General features: G+C 37.4%; 1 protein-coding gene across 1 annotated transcript in view; it reads right to left on the bottom strand.

Moving 5' to 3' along the window:
* The window catches only part of SLC2A13 (solute carrier family 2 member 13), a 173,015-nt gene that overhangs the window by 119,254 nt on the left and 33,932 nt on the right, over positions 1 to 19,829 (bottom strand). Inside the window, exon 3 of the mRNA XM_054843980.1 lies at positions 16,590 to 16,798. Coding sequence (XP_054699955.1) covers positions 16,590 to 16,798 — 209 coding nt within the window. The remainder of the gene's footprint in view (positions 1 to 16,589; positions 16,799 to 19,829) is intronic.

Raw genomic sequence — 19,829 nt, 5'->3', positions numbered from 1 at the left:
TGTTCCACACTGTAGTTAAACTATGGTTAGAGCTTATGTATGCGTAACATACTGAAAGTGTGCACGGGGAGACCAGACAATTTCATGGATGATAAATCCAAAATCATCAGAAAATGGAAGAGTACTTGGGTAAGATATCACACGTGCTCATGCTGCTCTACTCTTTCCTAGATATTTGCTGTTGGCTACTGCTGAATCAAGATTGGGATAATGGGACTACATAAACAAACACGTAAGTAGAATTACAGGCAATTTAATTCTTTAATTTCCATAAATGTGTGAATGCTTCTCTTCACTTCTGCATGTCCTTCTAACATTATTGCTGAATGCTCTTTTGGTGTTACCAACACATACATTTTGTTAATTAAAAAAATCATGCAACTCTCTGTCTGCAGTCACTTGAGTCCATACATTACCTTTAGTAAATGAGACAAGAATAGTCATCTATAGCAGCAGATTTATCACCACTAGAAGATGCCATGTAACAGCAAATAGTAAATGATGTAAACACATTTCATAGGTGACACATGCAGTGTGTGAACTATATATTGTGTCTCAGAAAGGTGTTGTAGTTAAAGCACTTGACATCTTGGGTCTAGTCTCAATTCTACCAGAAATTCAATCACACTGCCTCAACTATTCTTTCTGTAAAACAGCAGGTTGGCCTTGATCTCTCATCAATGAAGCTGTATAAGGACCACTACCTATAGGCTATCCAGTACCTAGAATCTTAGTAGTGGAAGAGTTAGAGGGACCGAAGCCTTTATTTCCAGCCTTGTTTTATACACTCCCCATCCAAAATACTTCAAATGAAGGAAAACAGGAGAAGGTGGTTTGCTTGAGCTTTTAAGGAGTTTGGTTCCATGCTGTTCATGAACACAGTGCCATTTTTACGGTTCAACAATAAATGCTTTACAAGAAGAAAAAGCACAATTTTCTTGTTTTCAGGATCACCACTAACCCACAATTACAAGTTACTTTAACCAAGCACATAAGAAGTTTGCAGATGTATTATCACAGGAGTGGTCCAGTTATTGTAGTAATAGATGGTCTTGCATGTTTTTACTAAGAAATATAAACAACACAGGAAAAACATATACAGCCCTCACGGGCTACACCCAATGTTCTCTGCTCTAGCTACACAGAAAAATGAATCACTGGGAAAAAAAAACCAACATGCAGACTCTCCTTAAAGACAAATAAGAGTTTGCACTTCATATAATCAAATCCTTCAAGGAAATCACTTGCAAAAAATGTTTCCAATTGAATAACTACATTTAAACCCTTCTTGAACTAATTGAAGTGTTAAATACAAGTTTATTCTACAGGTAAAATTTGGATATAATGCATTACTGCAACTCAGGCCCTAAAGGCAACTTTAAATTTTATCGTAAAAACAATTTATTCAAGGTTTATATTCTCAATGGAACTGAAATTGTAGATGATACTTTTTCTCTTTGTAGCTATTTCAACTATTATAAGCTGCAGCAAAAAATCCTGGAAAAACCTACTGTGCTTATCACCATAGCAACAAAATACTACACTTTTGAGTATGATATTGTATAGGGTTTACACAAAATTGATGAGTAGTTTTCAATGGTTATATCTTACAATTCTAAGAAGTCACAAATTCTGTCTAATATACCACTAAAGTCTCAATATCATTATTATAAAATGCAAAAAATTAGGTCTAATATTGATATCAGCATAAAACAATATTCAAATATGCAAAAACATTAAGAGTGTAGAGGGGAAATTTTATCATCAAATGAAATTAATACATTTAAGGAGGAAAAGATTGTTTGAAATTATCCAAGTCATGATAAAAGAAAACTGATTTGAAACTGCTGAGCTAAAATTGAACCCCGCTCTTCAGATTCATGAGGTTCCAAACTACTAGGTGGGAAAAGGCATAAAACAGGTCTTGCAGATTAATTTCTCCCTACTGGAATTAGAGAAGAAAGGAACAGAAGTTTATCAGCAGGGCAGAAGAGTGCAAGCTTATTAAAACTACATTTCAAAATAACTCTCAGTCGATCTTGAAAACCAGTTTCAGCTGATCAGAAAAAAAAAAATTATAAACCCAAAGCATATTAGAAGCCCTTAAAGTATTTTTGTCATGTAGTATCTCCTAGCATGCCCATTATAAATTGCACAGTCTAGTAAAATGCAGCCGCATCTGTGAAAGACCCGTGAATGTTTTTTGCAGAATTCACATTTTAAATGGATCTGCCTGCACCTGAACAGAGAATATCTTGCCCTCCATCAGTCACATTTTGGGGGTGTTGTCAAAGACAGCGTTATACAGACCAGCTGATATTTTGTATTTTGAGCCAGGCTCACACAGCACAACAGACGTCTGACTGCAGATGGTAGGGAATGTTTCTCAGATGAGAACGGAACTCTAAACTGAGCGATGACTTCTCAAATTTGTAAAATACAAATCATCTGCCTCAAAATAACTAAATAACAAAAAAATAAATTCTACCTCCTCTGTAATGCTGCTGGGTTACACTACAGTTGCATTCAAATATGTTATAAATTAAGCCACATTTCAAAATGTGTCTTTCTGTTTATTTCAAGGATTAACATCTAATACAGCATGTCAATAAATATTTAAAATCAAAACATTACCATTATGCAGCCCTGGAGTACACAGATTACTTCTAGGCTTACAACATTATTCATTAACCATAATTTGGTACATTTATACACAAATACATATCATATAAAACTGGGCAGTTTTTCCCTAATAAAGCATTCAACGCTACAGCTTCACTGGCTCCTGGCAGCTCAGATATCCACAGCCCTTTCTTTAGGTCTCGACTCTTCCCATCAGATGGGAACTGGTGCACTCAAACGCCCCATCCCAGCACCACACGCAGCAGTCAGCTGGCACAGACCATATGTCTTTTCATGGTATTTCTCCTGTTGTCTTTGACACTGAGCAGTTAACACCAATTATCTGAATTACCAAGGACAACCAAGTGAGCATCCACTGCGATGAGGGAAATGAGTGTGCATTTCATAGATACTACCAGAATCTCTGCAAATTTAGGTTGATATTTTCACATTAAATATTCTCAGGTTATAACTTTAAGAAAATCTTGACTGTTGTTGCAAAAGAAGATTTCATGAAATGTGACATTAAGATCAATTAAAAGATCCAGTTTCAGCCTGGGATGGGTACCACACGTTCCCATCCTGCCACATGAACGTAAACAAACATTTCAGGTACCTGTCAAGCTCTGTGTCTGTCACGGTATGGCACAACAAATCAAAGTGTATGAGTGACCAAAAAGATACCATTTGGTTTTTACATATGCACACACTATGCTTAAATAACAGCAAATTTTGGCTGGAAAACATCATCTTATATATGAAACAGGCTGCCCATACTCCCTTCTTAAAAAACCAAAACCAAACCTCCACAGATATTGAATCCTCAGGCCCCTATAGTCTATCCTACTGATTTTGGGAAGATTTGGAAACCAAAAAAAGTAAACAGCTTGAAGGATACCAAGTATGACAGATGAGGGCATGATGATTAATTTGAGGCCACTCACTCATGAATAGGTGGTATTTGGGTATTCTATAATGGATCATTCTTCTGGGAATGTGCTTCAAAGGGATGTGAAGCTCAAACAATTCAATCTAGAGATGAAATGGTGTCTCAGACCTCTTCCATTGTTATACTGCATCGTAATTAGAGTAGGATAAACACTTCTCACTATATTCAACCTTATTTATTTGCAACCTGTTATCCCCTACCCACCCCACCAATCTGGTGTTCTTTAATTTACCGCTTTAATTTATCTTGTGTTATAAGACTCTGATGCCTCTTGTCTACGAGTACTGCTAAAAATAATCATCACTTAACATTAAAAATTTAAAGTCCTAACAAAATATGAAAGATGCAAAGGTAATGCAAATCATCGTTAAATTTTAAATCTACTTGATAATAATAAAAGATTTGTATAGCATTTATATGCAGACTCCTGGTTTTGCTACACACAGTGAAAAGCAAAAAGGAGAAATTAAAGGAGGGGAAAAATAAATATCAGAAAGACCTTACAATTAAAAAAATTTAAAAATTAAGTATGGGGCAATATAGATGCATTTTTCTCCAATAAAACTTTGGCTATGAAATGAACTATTCTGCAACTGTCACCTTTATTTTAGACTAGCAACAGTCAGAACCACCTACATTTTAAATTTGCTTTTATTGCCATAGAAACGTATGTTTGCTTTAACTAAAAAGGAAGTCTCCTGGCTCATACCCATATTGTCTACTTTCTATATCATATGCTACAGAAGATGTAATTTATTCATTTATATATCTATATTTGAAGTCTTAAGTGAGCTACATGCACCTCAGCTACAATGAAAATCACATGCGTTTTGTGTTACATAAGATATTTATACAACATTCATATTTAAATGAAATTAGTGCAATCTACTCCATATAATCACAAAAGGATATAATTACTTTAAAATTATTTATGCTCTTAAATCGATCCGATTTCAAGTATACTTCAGCTGACTTTTGCTTCAATAGTAATTTAATGTTTAGAGTAGTCATGCACCATTTTATTAAATATTTATAATTAAATCTTTCCATGTTCAATAAGTGATGGTAAACAGGTCAAAACACACCAAAGAAAATGGTATTTTTGTTCTCGTTATAGCCACTGGCGCCAAGAAGAATGCACATAAAAATTTAAAGATGTTTAGCGCTGATAAAAAAATCAAATATATTCATGCAGATTTAGTACCGAAAGAAAGATCTATGCTCTTTCTGCCCTGAAGTACAGTTCTACAAGGCAAAGAAGTGCCTGGAAGTCCTCACAGCCCCAATTTGCATGGGTTTGGGCACACAGACAACCCACGAACGCCAGCAGGGTTCCACCACCCTCTGCCCACTACTGCAGACTGGATGGTGAGCAAGGCTATCATGTGTTACAGCAAAGATGTTTGTTTCATAACCTACGTTAAAAACCCTCATTTCACTATAAAAGGACAGAATAAACACGCAGCATGCTCAATTAAATGTATTTAAGCAGTTACAAGCAATACAGCGACTTGAACTCTCGGCAGTTTCTTAGCAATTCTACAAGCTCCTTGCAATGGAAAAGGGGAAAAGTAACCACGTGCTAGGTTTGCTGACACTAAATATTGGCCTGAAGTCAACTCTATAAGGGGGGAATTGGATGCTCACTATATACGGCAGGGAAAAGGAGAAATTTTTCAAGCCCTCGCAACATTTAGTCACAGAATAATTTTAAGATTCTCACAATATTGGAGAAAAAAAAAATTTCTTCATTCATAAATCCCCACAGCTGCATTGTGACATAACTTAGACTAGATAACAACATTTTCCATATGACTTTTTGTAAATATTTGAATATCCATAAACACTGAACTATACTGGTTTTGAAAACATTCTTTCTTATTCAACAGAAATAGAAATACTGAAGTATGTGCAGAATTGGAAAAAAAAAAGTTCAAAACCACCATTATCCATAAATGCAGCATTTACCTCTGAATGTTCACAGAAAAAACCCAAGCATACACAAATTGACCACTACTAGAACAGTGGAGTGATCCCTTCCTCGTAGGAAAAAGACATTTAACAGAATAGTGGTTTCCTGGGGTGAAAAAAAAGTACTAAAAAATGACAAACACCTTTCAGTGAAAGGATTGTTGTTGGTGGGTTTTTTTATTTTGTGTGTGTGTGTGGGGGGGGGTGTTTTGCAAGGTTTGGAGGTTTTTTTTAGCAAAAGGGAAACCTGAAAACAGGGGTGCAGAGGGACTAGTCTTACTGATTCTTTTAAAGTCTTCTTATTTTGTTAATTGAGCTATTCCGAGCTTTATTTGTACAGATGTTTCTAGAACATAATCGAAATACTGTTTAATATTTGTGAAAGCCACAATTTCCAAAGAGTTTATACTAAAAATTTCAAGTTTGCAATGCATTTGTTACAGCTTCACATAGAAAAATTCCTAAGCACTTTAACACTTCCAAAACAAATATGTCTAAGGAAACTGCAGTTTCCCCACAGACAACTGACAAGCAGAAAGAAAGTCTAAATTAATTAGATAAATAATTCATTGTGAATTATTCATGCAGTATTAGTTATCTCGCATGCACACACTCATGCTTCAACCATATAAACCTCCCCTAATCTACATGGACATTTTCCAGGAGACCAGTAATATTTTAGAACAGAAAATAGTAAAATAAACTTCCTAGAACTTACAGGAACACCACACAAAAAGCATAAGCCCACAGACACATTCATTCAGACGATAAAAGGGAAAAGTGGTGCTCACCCTTTCTGTTCTGGAGTGCCATAACATGAGGAGGAAGCTCTTTCCCAGGGATTTGGCTCTCTAGTAAGACTAGCACACTGCTACGCAGTTATTGAGTATCACTATGGCTTAGGGGATACCATTTAAAAGAACAACTAAAAAGGAAAGCAAAATTCTAACTTTTTGCTGACTAAAACATTATGAATGAAACACAATTCTGAACTCATTCACCACTTGTAAAAATTATGGTCAAACAGAATTAACATAAAGAAATCAACTGTTTCTATCTCCTGGATAAAAGCACCAGATCTAAATACATATTCTGGTCAAATAGCGAACAAGGAAGTACTACAGCATTTTTCATTTATTTTCATAAGGAAGAAATACCATCAACTTGCTTTCTTAGCACAGGGAAAGCTCAACAATATTTGTGTAAGGGAGCATTCAAAATTGATAGTTTGGGAGTCTCAGCAGCAAACTACATTATTCTTTCCTTTTTTTTTTTTTTCCAAATCCATCTTCAGTCAAACAAAACACAATCCACACATGGCAGCATGCCAATTGTGATAGACTTCACGTTGGTTGACATGATTTACTGAAATGCTCAGTGCATGAATACTTTGGGTTAACTATCAGGAGGTGTGCAAGGATAGCTGCTTATTCTGAACCAAACCCTTCAGGTTTGCTAGAAGAATAGTGTCTTGAAAACAGAAGAGATTAAAAGAACCCCACAACAATGCTGTTATTTTAAAAGGCAAGAGAAAAAGACGAGGAAAAAAAAATCAGGCAGACAATACCTTGGTGAAGGTCTCCAGAAAAATAAAGCCTGACTAGATTGGGGGGGGCAGAATATGGCCTTACGTAAAAGCAATTTTCTCCCTGATGGTTTCTTCCTATTAACAAAGTACTCCAATTTAAACAGGCTGTATAAACACTGTATTCACCTGACCACAGAGCCCAAGAAAAACTACTGTTGTTGAAGAATCATTAACATCTGATGGGTGGACCAAGTTCTGCCCTTGTGCAAAGCCTGACACCTTGGAGGCAGCAGAGGAAGAGTCAGCTCTGCACTGTTGTGGTTCTTGGAACACTGCTAAGTAATACTTAAAAAAAAAAAAAAAACCAGCTTTTTAATTTTAATGATTATCCTGAAAAGGCTGAAATGGAACCAACAGGTAAAGTTTGCTCAGCTACTTGTCTGTGGCGTTTACATATAAATATTGTTATTAAAAACCTTAAATCCATTTTAGTGTTTCCACTCATCTTCACAAGGTCAGAGAGCAAAGAAGCTGCAAGACGATGATCTCCAACTTTTGCCACAGAACCTGCTCTCAGAGCTAAATAATGAATCATATTACTAAGCTTAGTGAAGTGTTATAATTATTCCTCTGCAGTCTAAAAAAAAATTTCCCCCATGCCCATTAACATTTTCATACAACACTATATTTTGTCTGAATCCCTGCTGAATGTAAACAGGCAGCTCAAGTGGGAGCATTCGGCTTAGAATTGTGTATTCAGTGCAGATGCTGGATCCAGCAGGGAAACGATGAAGAACCGGGCCTTCTTTTTTTTTTTTTTTTAATTAACTGAGCTCTTGAATATCATTAGCAGCTCTAGAGGCACCATAATTTTATTACTTCTTAAGAACAATATACATAAATATAAAAAGTAGATCCATAATTTTAGATGAGAAACAAGTACAACAGTGCAATGACGTTAGAATAAAACAAAGGCCCAAAGAGCAAATTCTGTTGTGAAGGCAGTGTGTGCCCACCTGTCGCACAAGAGTACGCAGGAAATTCAAAATTATATTTCCCATTTCTAACACAACCAGGGTGACCACACTCCAGGCATCCCACCTCAAACCAAATCAGCTCTCCAGCACACTGACTCCAGGGCTGGGAATCTTGGTTTGGTCCATTCAGACCAAAGAGGTAGGAGCCTGGCAAGCATGACGGCAGCAAAAAATCCTCGCGTTGCAATTTGGAAGAGGTTATTGCACAGCCATTGCTGGCAAGGCTGGCCCACTGCCAGATGCCTCAAGGCACCAGCTAAATGCTGTAGCTTTTCTTTAAGCAGATGTATTCTGCCCTTTCATTCCTATCCAGACTACCTTTTACCAACACAGGCTTTTCTCTCTCAGCCCACCTCACTTGCTTGGGCTCCCTTCCCAGCGTAACAAACTGTGTGTGGTACAGACAGTATTGTGGTGGTTTAACCCAGCCAGCAGCTAAAACAACCACAAAGCCGTTCGCTCACTCCCCCCCATCCAGTGGGATGGGGGAGAGAATAGAAAATGAAAAAAAAACCAGAAGTAAAATTCGTGGGTTGAGATCAAGATAGTTTAATAGGACAGAAAAGGAAGATGATGGTGATAATAATAATAATAATAGAATACAAAACAAACGATGAACAGCACAATTTCTCACCACCCAAAGCCAATGCTCAGCTAGTTCCTGAGCTGCCCCACCTTCCAGCCAACCCTTAGTTATATACTGAGCATGACATCATATGGTATGGAATATCCCTTCGGCCAGTTTGGGTCAGCTGTCCTGACTGTGTCCTCTTCCCAGTTTCTTGGGCACCCCCCACCTTCTCATTGACAGGGCAGTATGAGAAGCCGAAAAGTCCTTGACTGCTTGGCAACAATTAAAACATCAGTGTGTTATCAACATTATTCTCATCCTAAATCCAAAACACAGCACTACACCAGCTGCTAGGAAGAAATTTGACTCTATCCCAGCTGAAACCAGGACAAGTATATGGGTGCATCCCACCACTTAGTTTCTCTCCCATTTCTGTACTAAGGAACGAGTCTTATTACTGTTCAGAAGAGGTTTGCCTCCCAACAATGGTCTGGGGTTTTTTGTCCCGTTCCCCCTCCCCCCCTTCCTATTTCTAGACTTTTCTGCTTGCATCACTCCTTTACTATTACTCATGTTATGCACATCCATTTTTCTTTTTGTTGACCAAGAAAAAGTATTCACCCCAAGTCCTTCACGTTCACTTCTACCAGGAATCTTTTGGTCCAGCTTTCCTAAAATCTCACCACATGCCACACTACTTTTGTGGTTTTCTCCCCGGACTAACTGGGAAGGAACTATTTTAGGTCTATACCGTTACAAATGCCTTTTAAAGTTTATACTATTATATAGCAGACTTATTAACAACAGGCTAAGTTATACAGCTAAGCACTACTTCTTGAAAATCCAAGCAATGTGTCTAGCTTGCCGCTTTCTAGAAGGCATGGAAATTGGGGCCAGAAGCCAATAGCTTCTAGAAACTGATCTATTCCAAGTCAGTTGGACTAGCTTGTTTAAATACAAAAAACAAGTAGTTTTTGTGCTAAAGGAAAAAGATACTTTCCTATAATTTGAAGTACTGTAGCTAGCCCTAATGGACAATAAACAAGAAACAATGATAACACCTGAACAACCAGCCAAAAATGCCTAATTTTGGCTGTTCAAGAAAGGAAAATAAACTACTCTAGTTAAATTTGGGTGGGAGGTGTAGGAATTTCCTTGTTTTTTAAGCACAAGTTACAAATTCCTATTCCCCTGGACACGACTGAAACAAAAGACATTATCCTTCAGTGAGTTTTTGCTTTAGAAGAAACACATTCTCTCTTGAAAGGATATCAATCACTAGTCTTATTCATCCAACATTTCTTCCACTCTGAAACATGTGTTTTCACAAAACAGACACCTGTTCCTAAATAAAGCACAGGGAGCAGCTGAACGTTCAGTGATGCTCCAGTATTTGGAGTGGAATCCAATACCATTTCCAGACAAAGCAACCTCAGATGAAGAGCAGCAGTTAATAGTACCTCAACATAAGCAACTTCAGCTTCCATCTGTGAATAACGTCATTTGGCTTCAAACGAAATCATTACGCCCAAATTTATTTTTGAACTGATAAAAGACGAAGTCGTCTTAATTTTCTTTTATTTTCCAGACTTGTAGCTTGAATTTTCCGTAGCCTTTAGAAGCTGTGAACTAACATAAAGCTAGTAACACTGCCAATGGAAAGCTAATTTTACTGCCAGAAAATTCATGGAGAATCTGAAGTGGAGAAAAGAAACAAAACCAAACTAAACCCTCCTGCCTCACAGTGCTTCCCTATACTTCCATGAAGTTTTACAGTGTTTTGATTTTTCCTGCCTTTTTGAACTGCTGTACAAGAAGTCTGTCTGGACTTCAGGCAAAGAAGAGTTTGTTCCAAAACATACATCTGAAACAGTCTACCCAAAAGAATCTGATCTTCAGACAGGCAATTAACCACCGTTTCCAGATAAACATTCGATTTATGTCAGCACATTGAAAACCAAGGTGAAAGATTAAGGGATTGGTTTTGGTCATAAGCCACCAAAGGAAGGCCTACTTGAAATGCCCTGCCAGGCAAACATACTAACACCAGGATTCCTAAAGCATACAGACGTTCCGAAATTCACAGTTAGGCATGCAAACTGAAGGTATAAGCAAAGCCCTAAGATACCAGGATCAAACTATTACTTTTAAAATATAGCAGTCATATTTCTATACAAGACAGAAAAAGAATAATTCTTCTTTATACTCTATATTTGTCAAAGGTCGTATTTGCAAGAATAAGTCAGCCTTTTATAAGACTCTAAGGATAAAAGGAGAAGTAAAAATCTTCTTATCTCTTTATCAATTTTTAAAACAGTAATTCATACTTCCAATACTCCTTGCCAAGTTTTATAGAAGACTTTTTCTTGTTATCTGATTGTACACCGAATTGAGTTAATATACTTTCTCAAGATCAAATGTCTCCATGTTTTATTTGCCTGCATTGCATGAATTTTAAATTATCCAGAGGACTGCTTTTTTTATGGGTTCAACTCAAAACAAATTCCAATGCAGACATACACAGGAAGAATTTTTGTTTTTAAGGGAACAAAGAAATAATTCTCCACATCAAGTGGTTAAAATACAAGAACTAAATGAAGACGTTCCTTTCAAGTACCTCTTTCATTGGCCACGCTTCCTGCAAGATCCAAAGGCAAAACCCACCTGGCACGGACCCTGGCATTTAGTATTGCCACAAGCAAGAATTTCAGGCTGCCACAACTACCAACAATATTGGATTTGGGGTTTTCTTCAATATATCCTTAGCCCAACTCCTTTGTTTCTTTTGCCCCAAAGACTTCCATATAATTTCATGGTTACAGGTAACAACAGCCACTTAATATCATAAAAGAGGAATTAACTTCAAATAATGATTTGGGTGCCTGCAAGTGGAATGATTCAGAGCTCTGCACAACCCTACCAGAGTGTCGCAGTATTACCAAGTTTCATTTAATAGCATTCCAGCTGATGTCCAATAATAATAAGCATGTTTATATCTTTTTCAATACCAGGCATGTTGGGCGATGGCCTAAGATAAAAAGAACTCCCAGAAGTAAGGGGAGAATTATGATTAAAAATGAAAACACTACAAGCTTCCAGTATATCCCTAGAAAGATGCATGTCAAACAGTTCCAGCCAAAGCCATAACCAGGAATATTAGCAAGTAACAAGACGATGCAAGAAATAGAAATACACTGGAATCAGGAAGGACTGAGGGTCCAGATCTCCTCCCTGATAATATCCTATTTTAACTGTCAGTTAATTGGGTAAAGTTATGAGCTGAAAACCTAATGGTAATGAAGTGATTTTACCTTTATATCATAATACATTTATCTCCAACAGGGAAATACAAAACCTAAAAAAGGAGACCAACTCACTCATCCAATAGGAAATTCAGCAAAGTAGTAAAGTGAGTCATGCCTACAGGAGCGAAAGACTGGCATGGACACACTTTTCTTGGTCTCACAAAAAAAAGCTAGGCTATTACAAAAAATGTATTAAAAATAATGAAAACACAACAAAATGTCTCATCTAGGAGCAGCAGCCATTACATTACATTCTGGTACAGACACAAACTGGTAGGTTAAACAATATTACAGTGTAACAATCAGTTTCCTAAATCACTCAGTGAATTTCACAGAAGCAGAATGGTTCCCTGCACCATTGAGCCCCAGCAGTTTTACATGGCCAGAATTACTAAGCATAACATGCGCAAAAAAGACATCTTCATGATCAGAACTTGACACATATACATGCATGAGAACAGATAATAAAACGTAAAGGTCCACAAGAATAGCAGATAATGTCAAGAGTCTCGACCCTAATTCACAAGTTAGAGAAACGTGGGATAAATAGGGCTGGGGGAGATTACACTGCTCTCCTAGTGTAATTATGATCCATGGTTACACATCCTTCATCTACTCAAAAATAAATGTCTAGTCTTAATGCAAATGATGTTTGTTGCGTCAAGACGTTAAGTTAGTACTATACTCATCACTACTGATTTCACGTGAAATATCATGCATCCTGGCACATCACAGCTACTAGAGGGGCGTGAGGAAAAGTCACGCAGTTTGCAGGTGCTTTCACCCAGAAAGACAGTACAAACTGATACTTTTCTATGATTTGTTTTGAACACTGGAGTGTTGTCAAACACATAGGAAATTAATGATCTATTTAAAATGTCTCTGTTGGATGCTACAATGACTTCTCTCCAGTCTGAAATGACCATTACAGTGGCAGCCTGTAACATTTTTACAAAAGGTGTGCTAGATAGCTTTATAGTTATGCACAAAACCACCATTGTTAAATTCACTCCAAAGTGTTTGCTCTAGAATTAGCATTACAAATCCCGCACTCTAATTCACTAGGAGCACAAGTTACTTCATCTTATACCTGTGTACTTATACCTGTGTCAGTGCTTACCTGCATTGCTATGATTTGATTGCCTGTTTTTAACTAGTATGCAGTACAGAATCTCTGCCTTAACTGTACTAAAAACTACAATTCAGCAGCAGTGCAAGTCAGACACGTTTTGCTAGGAAGAGTAGCTCCAGAACCCTCTCCCAGCAATGTCTTTGATTCTTCCCTCAGTTACAAACCTCTTCTGACCATTCTCTTCCCTTTTCTCTCCCCTAACGCTTCAGAGCCTGAGCCAAGCACCGGAGAATCTGCAAGATCCACAGCGTATTTGAAGGGGAAGGCCACTTTGCACCTATAAACTATTGTTTCCACAACTCTTGGGGAGCACTCTTCTTTCTAATGTCTTCCTCATTAGTCCTTCTAACCCTTGATTTTCCTATCACCAGCTCCCTTTTGCACTTCAGCCCCACCATCTGAGAGGGGGATGACATTAAAAGATGATCACTAGCTGGCCTCAACCAAGATTCAACTTGTCTTGCAATGTTACTGCAGAATACAATGTTCCTCCCCTTCTCTTCTCAAAATGCAAGGTTACACCACCAAAAGTCACACTGGGAGTACAGAACAGAGCCTGCAAAAGCAGTATTTATGATTGCCAGAAAAAATGTCATTTACATAACCAGTCATGGGGAAAGTGTTTGTCAAAAAGATACATCTTTTTCCTGATACCAATCTGAAGATGCTAAAATATAAGCTGCTAAGCAGTATCAGCAGCAGCTATTTGGCTGAATGGATTGGAAAAGATAAACAAATATGAATCATTCACTTAACAGGTATCCCACATTGGTACAAAAGACTTCTGAAACAGAAGTTTGTTGCTGAAGGCATTTTTATTATTTTCAATGCAGAAGCTGCTGATGACCATGTGGAAAATGCAATGAACTTCTCTGGTCTTGTGACAGACATTAAAACCAAACCTTTAAGTTAGTAGCTTAAAAAGCACAGATGAAGTTCCCCTGTGATTCATTATTTCCGTGACAAGAATAGTTGATGAAACAGTTACAAAAGGCATTACAGTTTTTAGTGTGGGACTGGAGAATATGTTACAGTTACATTCTGTTACTCCGTTGCAGAGGAGGAGTCAAACACAGACTTATTTTCACTTTGAAAAAGATGCCCTAAGAAACTGCTAAAGATGCTCTTGTATCAATTAATGAAAAAGAACATCTGTTCTTTCTCTAGAAAGGAAAAGACAGGAAAGGAAAAGACACTATTACCTAAAAGTTTGCTGGACAATTCCCAATCTACAAAGTTATCTTTCCTTGAATGCCACGTACACACACTGTCAGTTTAGGGTCATTAAAGCTTTTTGTAAAACTGGAATGAAGTCCGCAATGTCTGATAGGAATTACTACCATCATTTGTCATTGCTATTAATTAACGTTTTAAAGCATTGTCTGCCACAAATAGGAGAAACAAATACAAGAAGTACGACAGGAATATATCAAACAAACAAACAAAAAAACCCCAAAATATACATAGCAAAATGAAATGTAAAGTCTTTGCAGAAGCACACGAGTTGTCAATACCTAAACGCCTGGCAACGAAATCATGAACAATAAGTTGCTCCTGCACTACGCAAGCCAGATTCAATACTGACAATCCAGACAACTGCTCAAGAAATGAAAGTAATTACAATTTAACACCACTCGCAAATACCACCTTTAAGTCACAGAAAGATAACAAAAATAATGTAGGACACACAACATACCTTTTTATAACAATGAAGACTTTGAGTTAAATAGGATGAAGTACAATTATAACCAAGTTACGATCAAAACCGAGAATGACTGTAACTATCTAATGCCTATTTGCTAAGCATTTATAACAAGCGGGACAGCATATACTTGTAACTACCCTCATTTTTTTAATGCCCTTTTGTGACAACTCTGAAGCTGTGGATTACTGAGAGGAAAACACTGATTCTGTGTAACCAAGATTTCTCCTAGGAATGTGATTGCTTTAACTAAACTCCAGGAACACAATAAGTTATTAGGGCAGGGGAATCAAGAGACCTACCCACTCCAGAAAGCCAACAACCTCATAATTAGTGTGCCAGTCCAAGTTACAAATCTATAGAGGAATGATTTAACAACTGAGCTGGAGTCAGTTCTACCGCAGTCTTGCACCACCACATTTAATTTATAAATAGTAAAACAGCAGCATGAGGGAAGATTTAAGAGAGAGAAACAAGCTCATACCTTATAGCCCAGTGACTAAAAATAAGGGACTGGATGGATCAAACACCTGTTCCTTTTATTTCTACAAAGCATGAAAACTGTAATACTAGACATTAAGTGGCTTTCCACAGAATTGAACAGTCCAATCCCCAATTAGGATCAAGAACCTTGGCACAGGACTCTTAAATCCAGGCTGTTCTACGAATATCCACTTCAGCTTTTTATCAAATCAGCTTCAATGAAATTCATTCCCCCATCCCACCCTGAAGAACTGGAAATAAGTATCCAAAGCCTCAAAAACATAATGGGAGAAAAAAAAATCCAACCCTGCTTCACACCAGTGATGAATATTTTGAAAATCCCTTCACTAGTATGTGTCAAATAACTTTTTCCAGATACTTAACTATTTATTGTAAGGCTCGAACTCAAACTCAATGAGGTAATGAGAGTAGGTATTATAAGACATTGAATCTCAATTTACACAGACATAAAATAACTTTCATTTTTCTTTCCACGAGCTCTGAGAAGTTATAGTATTTGCCTATCAATGTTTAAGGAAGCAAGAATTAAGATGAGCCTCCCTTAAGAGCCTTACTTGAGATTCCCACATTAACACTTTCAGCACAAAGCAAAGGAAAAATAAGTAGTGGACAGAAAGTCAATGGAATTGTAATCTTGCTTTATAAGTATACATATAAGTACATACATGAAGTTTTGCGCAATCATGGCATAAGGATCCAAAAGAGGAAACATAGAATTTTATTTCGATGCCTTTAGATGCCCCTTTAGGGGCAAACCAAAAGGACTGTCAGAAGCTGCCTTTACTGAAAAAGAATCTCTATGTTACATGCCTAATTTTGTAAATCTTTCCAGAGGCACATCTAGGATATGGCCTCTGGATAATTAAAGCATGTAAAATGCCTTTTGACCTCCCTAGTGTCTGCTCAGCCCTTCCCACTGATGAAAGAAACCAAACTTCATTTTATTTATTTCCATCTTCAAGATGTGCATTCTTAAACTGAGTAATTTTTTGAGTGCAATTCTCACATAAGCGTAGGTGATATAAACTTAGAATCTTACATAACTTTACTTTTTCCTCACTTAAGAAATTGGAACCTAATTTAAACCTGTAGGATCACAGAAACATCTTGTCAATTTTGAAGCTACCAGTATATGAAATATTTCAAACGATAGCAAAACAGACAAGAAAAAGCAAAACATCAAGTTCCCACAGGCTACGACTTCAACATTTCCTCTGATTTTTATCTCCTCATTGACAGGCAGAGAGGGCGACAAGCATTCAGCATACCTGCTCCAACTTCTTTTTCTTCCTCTTCAATGTTGTTTTTGATACTGTCGTACTCCTCATCGATTGCCTGGTTGCCACGCATTTGAGACAGAATTCTCCGTGCTCTCTGAGTCTGGCCTTTCTGAATGAGCCAGCGGGGACTTTCAGGAAGAAACAGGAATCCAAGAAACTGTATAACTGCTGGAACAGCTGACAGACCCAGCATGTACCTGGAAATAAGTCAATAAATAAATATCTAATATTTGCCTACAAAAACATGCTATGAGAAGACTCAGTTACATCTACGCAAGCTGTAAATTACAAGTCAAACCCTTGATTTCTTTATCACCAGAAGTCAAGCAGGCAAGAATCATATTCTGCAAATATTTTAGAGAACAGGACCCTCATTTTCAATTCCAGGAAATCTCAAGGACATGTTGACTATTTCACCACCACTGACCCTACAGCCACTGGTCCCAAGCCACTGGTACTGCAGACGGCAAAAATGAGACTGAAATCCCGCTAATTGTTTTACAGACATATTAAAAAAAAATAACCCCAAAACCAGCCAATGAAAACTTTGGTCAGTAATATGTATACACAGACACAGGTGACCAAGGAATACTCTCTTGTGTAAGCAGATGCCTGTTTTATTTTTGAACATTTCTGACTGTAAGCAGAAACACTGAAAAAAATTAATTTCACCAGCATGGCAATTTACACCAGATCTTTTAGGCAGTCTGCTCTTAAATCTCCAGCCAGCTGCAATGTTACGTTTTAAATCAAAACTGCATTTTAGATGCCCGGAGGAGGGGAAGGTTACTATATACAGCATTAAGGCTAGTTTTCTACTCTACAGAGAATTACCACTGGCCAGAGAGTTACACTTCCAGGTGTCAGCAATGCACCTGTGATGACACCCACAGATAATTCACTCTGGCTAAAGCCAGGGAGAAGACAAGCTGGGGAAGACAAGCATATCACCAACTTTCATGGTTGGCTCTGGTCTATACACTTCATATTTTTGTATTCTTTCAATAAAACACTAAGAAGAATAACAAGAATTGCAGAACAATGTATAACTTTGTTCTGCTTTTTAAATCTGACCTTTTCCCATTTGCGCTTCACTGAGATTTTTTTCCACTTCCATTAAAGACTTTAAATGGTGCTAGAGTCACCTGTACATTATTGCAACTATCACAGGTTTCACATCGGTGGTTATAATCATTAAAACACTTCCAGAAACTAGCCCTCAGACTGAATACTGATGTAGTCTGTACTCATAAACAGGTTCACACTTTGACATCAGTCGGGAGATTTGCTAATCTCTCCTCTAGCTCCTCTGTTCATACCCCAGGATGCATGTTTTCACATAGACTATCCAGCAGTCTCTCACCTGAATGTTTTTATAAAGCATGCTATGAAATGAGATTGCTAATAGAGTAGGAATGAGCACAACCATTAACAGAAACTTTGTTTGAGGGCAATGAGCCAAATGTATTTGTCAAGTCCAAATGCATTTTGGATGAACGTGGAAAAAGACTTTCTTAGAGGCATTTGTAGATTTAACAAAGAAAAACATGAACAATACAACAGGGTAGAAAACTGGAGAATGGGGAAAAGAACACCCAAAAGGTAATGCAAAGAGGATGGCCATCCTGGGACAATGTGCATCATGCAGGCCGGTCTTCCCATCCCCAAACTGAGCCCTCCAGTTCTTCCTAAAACCAACAAAAATTTCCAAAGATCATACAAGTAAATCTTGGTCTAGAAAAAAATCTGTGAGCAAGTCTCTTATTTTCTATCATTTGAAGAATGGTATAGCTCATCATTAGTTTAAAAAAAAAAAAGCAGATGGAAGAAAATAAATTCAAAACACAAAGCTTGTGGAAGGATCATTAGTTGAGTAGTCTTCAGCCAATGTATCTAACAAGTGTCACTAATTCACTAATGTTCTCATTCCTCATTCACTAATGTTCTCATTCATTTTGTCCTCATTTCTTCCTTTGCTCTTCCCTCTCCACAAACATTTTGGTAGCTGTATACAGAATCACCTTTAGATATCATTGAAACTCAACAAATTGCATATTCAATATCTGCATTACAGTAGTATTTAGAAAGCCTCTTCTCTTTCAAATGAAGAGTAGAACAAAACCATAGATATTAAAAACACAAACACTGTAGTCTGTCAAACTGCAAGCAAAAGCATCTTTTAATGCATCTAAATAAGCAGATTTACACTCATATTACCTAATTTCTGCTCCTCCAAAGCCCTTCAGTCCCTTAAATGCAGCAGAGCCTCCAGAACTAAGCAGCTGGGTACCTGCAGTCATCTTAGGAGGCAAAATCAATTGAGGCTCCTGAAAGCTTGGATCCAGCCCGTTAAGGCTACCAGTAGGACTCTATTGGATTGTTTATCACAGGCACGATAAAAACAGAAATGTACAGAAAGTGCTCGCTCACTAACGTCAGTTTCCAATTGACATGTTTCTGGTCAAACTTGAGTACAAGAAGCAGGCCAGAAGGAAAATGTTCAGTTAAGAGCATACATCCATTGCAAGTTCAAGAGTTGTTGCAATCTGCAGATCAAGCAACTTTAATATAACCAATTTAAAGTAAAAGCAGGCAATTTTAGACATTTCATGCAGTGATCCAGCTTTCAGAAATCTAATATAGTTCTTTCCTATACAGAATACAAGACTTTGCATTTGAAGCCAGATGTCTAGCAGGCCTGAAAAAATCCAGCATGAAATTTAATAAGTCTGCTGTAACATTTCTCCTTCTCAGACATACTGTTGCAGTATTATTAAGATGGCATTAGCAGGGTTTATAAAGCTAACCTGAAGTAAGAGGTCAGGTTAAATATTTGTTTTCTTTGGTTTATTTTTAATTTAATATCCAGCATTTCCAAGAACAAGCAGAGCTAAGAAAAAGTAAAGTTTCCGTATTGTTTTTTGGAGCACTTCAATACTTAGCAATTCAGTCGCTAAGAGTTACAATAATTGCCATAATTTTCCTTCTTATATGTGATGACTTAGGAGTGAACATGTGTTATTTCTCCCCATGTGTTTGCTGGCCACTCTTTTGAGGTGTCAGTACTCTTCTCTGCTCAGTCTCAGGCTGCAGTAAACTAGCTGAGGACAGACAAGTACACAACCCCCAATTAACAGCTCCAGCATCACAGCTCAGAGTCCTTGGATACTCCATCCCTAGCATTGACGCAGTTTCTGCCTAATGCATCGCCAACGGTTTTGCTTCGCT

Source organism: Grus americana, chromosome 1 (assembly GCF_028858705.1).
Source record: "Grus americana isolate bGruAme1 chromosome 1, bGruAme1.mat, whole genome shotgun sequence".
Lineage (NCBI taxonomy): Eukaryota > Metazoa > Chordata > Aves > Gruiformes > Gruidae > Grus > Grus americana.
Note: the sequence above shows the minus strand (reverse complement) of the source record. Positions and strands in the feature narration are given on the sequence as shown.